Genomic DNA, 8,086 nt, shown 5'->3' with positions numbered 1-8,086 from the left:
ATTTTGCACCAGTTAGATGGCGTACATAATCAGGATTAACTTTAGCACGAGGGGAGAGGGAAGCAGCGACACAGAGTGAGAAATGGGGGTCATGAGCAGAGAGGATTCACCCTCAAAGTCACTCGTTTAGCTGGCAGAGAGTCAAACTGGTGTAGTTATTGCCATATAATGAATATATGAAAAGCGAGGTTTCTATGGGAACGGTGGTTTAGGTGCACATAAGTGTTTCCCTTGTGTAAACATCCAGGCAAAAAGAAACATCCAAAACGTAATCCGTGTTTTATATTTTTGTGCCATTTTTGTTGAATTTTCTGCTGAAGGCAGAGGACACATGAGCGACAATAAATTGCACTTGTTGGATATGATCATTATATGAGCTCAGTCATCATCATTGTAAAGATTTTCTGATTGTTTACCGTTCTGCTTATAAACATAAAACATTTCTGTATAAATATAATTTCCATTTCCCCGCTAATAACAACTGGGAGGTTTGGGAGACTTTGATAGACTAGGAAAAAGGGTCAGTCTGCTGTTGCGAAGGACAGACGGGATTTCTTCACGCTCTCACACTTTGGTATCTGCTGTAAAGTGAGAATGCACTCAAGCTGACCAGGGTTTAAATAACTTCTCTGTGTAGTGAAATGTAACCGCTTTCAGCAAAGCAAAGTGAGTTATTTAAAAAACACCACTATCCTAAGCTTAATTATTAATATCACAGCTACATGAGAGATACAAGGATACTGTGAGGTGTTAATTTTTGTGGCATGACACCACACTCAGGATGTAAGAGGTGCACACCTCTCTACCCAGAGTGCCTGCCCCCTTTCCCATCGTAGTTGGAGTAAAGGCAACAAATGAACAACATGATAACAGATTGATCCTATGTGTTGCTAGGCAACCTATCTAGCAGGCATGGAGTAACGGCGGCTGTATACTGTGGCAATGACGGCCAATTATCAGCTGCCTATCTCGTAAAGAAAGCTCAGTGCACTTTTTACCCGACATGCTGCAGTGCGTCTGCACAATGTTTACTGATGCTTGGTGTTCACTGGGTGTGTGGTGAGTGGAAATATCACTTTTTGAATGCCTCGTCTTCAACATTCACCGACAGGATCCATAACACCAAATCAATCCCTTTAAGCATACCCCATACCTCAGTGCGTGAGAGCAGAGTGGGCCGGTGTTCTGGGAATCCATCCTACCTCAAAAAACATCCTACCCAATGTTTTCAACTGCCCCTCCGACAGCCAAACTCATCTGTTCTCTGATTGGATAGTTAAATTTGTGATTGACATGACATTGGCCAATCAGATGAAAGGAAGAAAAACGGGATCAAAATTCGTACTTGTAACTTGAAACTTGAGTGCAGAGTTTCACACGTATATTTTGGCTAAGTCCACACACAAATCTTTTTTACACACACACAAATTACTTTTACACATACAAATCCTGATTTAGAAGTACAAAATATTTATGACCACAATTTGAGCCCATAGTTATGGTTATGGTTAGGGGTAGGGTTAGGTTTAGTCACAAGTCACCGTAAAATTATAAAACAGGTAGGACGATTTGTCAGAGTAGGATGGTTTCTCAGAACACCGGTGTTATATATCTTACAGCTCCCTCTGTTGTCCTCTTTAAGCATTGCACCTTGCAACTGCAGGCTTTTGCTGCATAGTAAAGCTGCTGCTGTGGATGAAGCACCTTTATACATTTCTACTTGGGCAGAGCTTAGTTATACACAAATTTTACAGTTGACATTATAATCTAAAAACAATTATATACACATATATAATGGGTTATTTATAGGGACAGATGACTATGAAACAGACGGATGACCAGGATGACTTTTGTCATTGCCGTTACAAACATTTATCATTTGAAGTCGAAGCTTGAGCAGCTGAAGTGTTATTCCATCACAGTGAGGATCTGCTAATTGGTGTTTAGTTTACATCATAAAGCAAACATTCATGAGTGAATGATAACTGAATTGTGTGTTCCAGTGGCACACTGAGTAACCTAATGCTGACAGCACTAGAAATTCAGTTTTCCAGTAATATTAGCACAGCTTAAAATTTGCTTATTCATGTGAATGGATCTTATTGTTCTTAGAATTGTGGGATGGAGGCTATTCCACGTGGTGTTTTTGATAAATTTAATATTTCATTTTATACAAACAAGAAGAAGAAAAAAAAAAGTATTTGCTTAGCTGACCCTAAACTTTAAATTTAATATATCTTCCCCATATAGCTACTCGCCTGCTACACAGTGAACACTGGAAAAACTAAAATGCTGTGTAAGTTAATGTCTTCCTTTTAAATAAAACTGAGACATTACAATACAGAAAGGGTAGGTCTTTAATTCTTACATAAATATATCACAGAGAGATCTTGCACAAATATTTAATCAGTAACAAGCTCATTTCTTTACATCTTAAAGTGCAGCGCAGTACAAACCAAATGAAAGAATGTAGCTGATGTATGATGCATCCTGGGATGTTTAGATTTGGAACAATAGTTTCAAACGATAAATCCCACTGAATCACAGAGCCCTGAAAATTCCCGCTGCACTGCGACGTCAGTGCCTTGCAGACCTCAGTTTTGCATGATTTAGAGTTCAGAATAATATCTTATACTGGGTCTTGTACAGCCCCTCAGCTTATCATTTGTCTCAAGCAAGCTGCTGTTCTAGCTGCTCTCCGGTCTACTCTACTTAGCAGACTAGCGAGAGAGAAGGCCCCGTCCTTTCTGATTTGATGTCCCTCATGATCCAGGTGGTAGAAATATGATTCAGTTGAGTAAAAGTCACTTAAGTTCACTGGGTAGCTGATCCGGCAATGCTGTGTGACATGACATGCTCACTGCTCCATGTCGTTATCATTCTGGAGCGTTTTCATTGCTAGGCCCCACAGAGTTACACTAGAGATAAACTGGCCTTCACTGGACCTATAGGGCCTGCTTGTCCCTGTGAGGGAACTGCAGTAATTGTCTGTAGGAGGCAGGTAGGGCCTCCCCGCTGGGCCTCTATCCATTGGCATGTTCCCGTTCTCGACATACGGACCATATGACGCTTCCTGCAATACGTGGGGTTTGGCCAGCTTCGTACGATCTGTGGCAGATAGGGTTGCAGTTCTTTCCTGGTGGCCGGATGAAAGGAGGTGATGGGGAACCAGGGAGCGCAGCTCTGGAAGCGGGGTAGATCCTGGGCTCAGTTGAATGCTGGGAGGTGAAGTCTCTATATGTGGTGTTGCTTGTGATGGCGAAGGAGCCGGCGCTGAGGATTTCTCTAACTCTGTGTGGGGCATCATAGCAGAGAAATGCTGCTCACTGGCAGCAGCAGGTTTACTGTGGCTGACAGCTTTGGGTAATGACGTGCCGCCATCTGCGCTATGTGTCTGCTCAGAGTTGACAGTGACCTGACTCTCAACTGGAGGCCCCTTGCAGTGCATGTTGCTATGTCTTCTCAACATGGCAGACCGGGTGAAGCTCTTTCCACAGGTATTACAGATGTAAGGTTTCTCACCAGTGTGTGACCGTATGTGACGCTGTAGGTCTCCTGAGCCAATGAAACACTTCCCTGTATTAATTCATAAGAAATCTCAAATGAATAACACCGTGTGCACATCATGTTTAAACAATGACAGCATGGGGGAAAAAAATGCTGTTATAGATAAACAAGCTTTAAGAGCCTTAAAGAATATGCAGGTAAATGCCATTTACGCTTTTGGCTTTCCATTGCATTCCAAGACCAGCTGGACTTGTTAGCTAATGTAATAATATTGCAACAACCTTGGTTGTAGTGTCGATTCCGAGTGTGTCAGTACAAATTGTTGTAAAACGTGGCTCTATAAGACTGAAACAATATCTGTGAAGGAAACAGAGACAGCTGCTGTTTTGGTGTTGGGTCTACCTTTGTGGCAAAACTGTACATTGTTAATGGTAATTACATCCATCAAGGAACCTACGTTATGTTATGCATTAAAATTATGCTTACTTCCACAAAGGTCTTTAAGGTCAACTGAATGATTTGTTGGTTGAAAATGTATAAAAAGACTTATAACTAGTTTGGTGGGTATAGTCAGCATATAGATGAACAATAACAGTATTGAAAATATCATATCATAGCTGACCTCTGACCTCTCCTTTAAGGTCAAAAGATTAATCTATGTCAAAGGTCAAAGTGATAATAATAAGGCTACTTAAAACTATGTTTCTTATAGCCATTGTTTGTATTGATGATATTTAGGAAATCATACGGGTAAATGGGGATTCTAAATATCACATTAAAGTTTGCATCCAAATATGGTGTCAAATTAGACCTCTGATCTCACATTCACATTAACTATTTAACCAACCAGTGTCGAGCTCCACCCAACAGTTTGGCTGCTAGGAAGTTTCTAGTCCAGACTTTTTTTTATTCCGACTTGAGAATTGATTTGATTTTCCATTACTAAAATACTGCTGAAAGTTATGTTAAATAACTGGGCCTGTTGTAGACTCTTAAAAATATATTTTTTAAATAGATTGTGACATTATAACTTACCACAGGTGGCGCAGCTATGAGGTTTTTCCCCAGCATGCCGGGCCTTGTGCTTCAGAAGCTTTCTGTGCGTGTTGAAGGACTTTCCACACTGGTCACAGGTGAACGTCTTGTCTGTCGCGTGAGTCCTTTTGTGCTCCTTTAGATTGCTCAAGTTGTTAAATCCTGAACAATTAACAAGGAACAAGAAATGCATTTCTCAATAAAAGCAGTTCAAGTTACTATTAAACATCAGCAGGAGCTCACTTTAGCAGCAAGACATTACAAATTCTCAGATTGTTGTATTATCAAATGACTGACTGAGATTATTGCTCGTGCTGAGAGTTGCCACAAACCTCGGCCACATATGTCACACAGATGTGGCTTCTCTCCTGTGTGCACCACTTTGTGACGTTGGACATCCCCTGATGCAGTAAAGCTGGAAAACACAGATGAATAATAAAGGACAGTAAAGAAATCATCAGTTCTGATATCTCTATATCTCTATATGGTAAGTGGAAAATATCATATCATATATTTGTTGGATATTATAGTATATTATGTGCTAGGCAAGAAAATTATATTTTCTTTCACTTTGTTAATTACTCACAGCAGTTCCTCATTAGTGTGTTATTATGCAACTACAATTATTTATGTGTGAAGTTGAACAAGTGATAGAATAATATTAACAAGCCTGGGAAAACTTTGGAAGCACTTTTTGTCTTAGTAAAGGCAAACTCAGTTAAACCAAGAAAATGCTTAAAGTAGAGACAGGGAGATGGCAAAAGAAGACAAATGAAAATCAATCCAATTCACTTTACCTTTTCCCGCACAGCTCACAGATGTATGGTTTTTCCCCAGAATGACGCCGCAAATGTGTCTGTAAATTTCCAGCCTGTAAGACAGAATCCGTCTGACATCTGAGTTTAATATGAACATCTAAGAATAACTATTACATTAGAAGAGCACAAAAGAAAATACCTGTGAGAAGTTTCTTCCACAAACGTTGCACTGAAAGGGCTTCTCGCCTATAACAGAACAGATCAGTTTATGCATAAGAGCATTATAATTCATTCCTATAATTCAACCTTAAATGTGTGATTCTAGAGCCGTTAAAATCAGGAAATACCGGTATGCGAGCGCTTGTGCAGCTCCAGGTTGCTCGGGTGTTTGAAGATCTTCCCACACACCTCACAGCAGTACTGCTTGTGTCCCGATTGCTGAGCTGTCTCCGGCACAGGCTTTAGATTTTGCTCCTCTTCATTCACAGGTGGAGGACTGGGAAGCTGTGCATCTGCAGCTGTGTCTGCAACCTCATCTCTGGCTGCAGTGCTATCTTCTACAGGAGCTTCTGGTGCTTGAACCTGGACCACTGTCTCTCCTTGAAGGCTCTCCTTTGAACAGCTAAGGACAGGTTCAATGACTGATTCAGTGCACATCTCCTCCAAAGCCTTCTGAGACCGAAGATAGTTATATTTCTTCAGGTAGACGGCCTTCTTTGGGCGCATTGGCTTGTTCATTGAGGAGTCTGGGTTAGGAGTGTTTAGATTATCTGAGGGTGTGAGAGAAGAGTCAGGGTTCCTGTCCACACTCACTGATATGGAAGACTGATTAGGCTGAACTGTGTTTCCTGAGTTCACGGGGGTGCTGTTGCCTGCCTGGTTTATCGCAAGTTGACACTGCTGCTCTTCCACCACTGAAGGGCCCTGGCTTGAATTTGCACTATTGCTCTGTATTGCACTTTGTTTAAAGTACTGCTTACTGTAGAAGTTGCGGAGCTTGTACCCATGAACTAGCTGCTTTTCTACTGGTGCCTGAGAGCTGCTACCCATTTCACAGTGTGAGCTGCTGTTAGGCACAGAAATTGGCATCCTCCTGGTGTGGTCCATGTCACTGCTGAAGCCAGGCCTCTGGGATTCAGAGGGACAGGGCAGGTCAACATCGTTAGGAAGATTGCTTCCAAGCAGGCAGTCATGCTCTGAACCCAACATGCCTGAGAGCGAAAATGAAGGCATTTCCACTGGTGGAGGACAGGGCTTGAGGAAAGCATTGCACATGCTCTGCACATTCAGAACCTGCAAACACTGTGCGATATCTAGGAGTGCTTGCACATTATCTTGGTTAATATCAAGATGGGAGGTATACATGTAGTCCAATATCTGGCCAATGCCACTGACATCCTGGATAACTAGGTTGAACACGTCATTCTTCTGACTGGGGGAATTTTGGAACAAGGACCTGAAAAGATCAGAGTAATACTTAATGCATCTGGAAACCTTGAAGCAACTCGGTATGATTAACGTTTATTACAAACGAGATAATGGCACCTGAAATAGGAGCTGAAGGCGGCCAGGACGTTTTTGTGGGCTTTGAAGCAAACCCCTTTGACCACCAGCATGCAGTCACAGAGCAGACCCTGAATCCTCTGCTCCTGAAGCTGCTGGAGGAGGTAGGAGCTGTGGCTGGACAAACTGTCCATGGTTACTCAGCGGCTCCACCACTCACTCAAGTCTTCATCAAAAAGCGAGCTAAGGTGACACAAGTTTAAAAACAACAACGAGTGATTAACCAGAGATGTCATTTCTCCTGCCAGCGAGCCAGGAAGCGCTAAGAGCAGTTTCGAACATATGGGATTCAACAGCCGCGCAGAATCCAGTGTGTCTCTGCAGCAAGACCACCCATGCAAAAATTGGACACAAACTGCTAAGCTTTACAAAGCTACGCTAGCCACCCATGTTATTAAGCGGCGTAAATCGATTGAGCACAAAATCCCGAATGCATTACATTTGCAACCGAGAACTGCTCCTCGGTACTGTGACTTATATATTATCTTAGCCCATAAAGATGGGGGTCAAACTTACATTAAAGGATCCCAACTTTTATTTGGATGATAGGTCACTTTTCGACAGGCATGATAATACGTCACTTCCTGGTGTAGCTTGCATTTCGAGTTGCTAAACGCTAATAAATACCGCTAACCATATACAGATATACCGTGTTAAATAATGGAACGGGTAAAGTCACTGTAAGGAGAGGACATGCTAAAAGTAACCACGTGGTTCATACTTGTAAAAAAAGCTTACATGAGGCTCGTTTCCAGCCTGCTCGGAACTTTTCTTTGGTTGCATTTGCACAGGGAAGACTAATAATGTAGCGACCAAACGGTCCGGTGGTTTTTTGTTGTTTTTTTTGTTGTTGTTTTTTATTAGCAAAATCAACATACAAACAAAACGCACCATATATTATACATTCAGAAAATACAATTTTCAACCTTTGTAAGAAGAAAAAGAAGACATAAAGACGGGGTCATAAAAGTTAACAGAATATTAATTCACTAAATCAAAATCTTCCAAAAGGGAAACAAAAAATGCAGCCTTTTTCTTTTTAACGAAAGTCAAAGATTTAGATAACAGGTTCAGGTCGTTTTTCCAGTGAAGTAAGGTTGGTTTGGTCTTAAAAAATGACATTTATGTATATATTGCTTACACAAGATTTATAGAACATTAACACCACAATTGACTTTCTTTTCCTTCAGAAACATTCCAAACAATATCATATTTAAGGTAAA

General features: G+C 41.3%; 1 protein-coding gene across 3 annotated transcripts; it reads right to left on the bottom strand.

The window, feature by feature from the left end:
- Positions 1-1,511: 1,511 nt before the first annotated feature.
- Positions 1,512-7,559, bottom strand: zbtb49 (zinc finger and BTB domain containing 49). Of its 3 annotated transcripts, none has more exons than XM_005918707.3 (8): positions 7,380-7,559; positions 6,846-7,046; positions 5,648-6,756; positions 5,500-5,546; positions 5,340-5,431; positions 4,875-4,957; positions 4,543-4,704; positions 1,512-3,576 (listed from the first exon to the last, which is right to left on the bottom strand). In XM_005918707.3, exons 2-8 carry the CDS (start codon positions 6,995-6,997, stop codon positions 2,858-2,860), a joined length of 2,364 nt encoding a protein of 787 aa, XP_005918769.1. In that variant the 5' UTR covers positions 6,998-7,046; positions 7,380-7,559; the 3' UTR covers positions 1,512-2,857. The 3 variants fall into 3 exon arrangements, with proteins under 3 accessions (XP_005918769.1, XP_042075364.1, XP_005918770.1); XM_005918708.3 differs by having other exon boundaries at positions 1,513-3,576; positions 5,340-5,413; positions 7,380-7,558; XM_042219430.1 differs by lacking the exon at positions 7,380-7,559 and having other exon boundaries at positions 6,846-7,373.
- Positions 7,560-8,086: the final 527 nt, after the last annotated feature.

The sequence above is a fragment of the Haplochromis burtoni genome, unplaced genomic scaffold (genome assembly GCF_018398535.1).
Source record: "Haplochromis burtoni strain Fernald_Lab_line unplaced genomic scaffold, NCSU_Asbu1 Contig_32, whole genome shotgun sequence".
NCBI lineage: Eukaryota > Metazoa > Chordata > Actinopteri > Cichliformes > Cichlidae > Haplochromis > Haplochromis burtoni.
This window is presented reverse-complemented; position numbering and strand designations above follow the sequence as displayed.

Coding starts and splice junctions, on each gene's coding strand:
- zbtb49 (XM_005918707.3), bottom strand. CDS start 6,997: ATGGACAGTTTGTCCAGCCACAGCTCCTACCTCCTCCAGCAGCTTCAG. Junction 5,547..5,647: donor GCACAAGCGCTCGCATACCG/GTATTTCCTGAT, acceptor GTTCTGTTATAG/GCGAGAAGCCCTTTCAGTGC. Junction 4,958..5,339: donor TGTGAGCTGTGCGGGAAAAG/GTAAAGTGAATT, acceptor TGTGTTTTCCAG/CTTTACTGCATCAGGGGATG.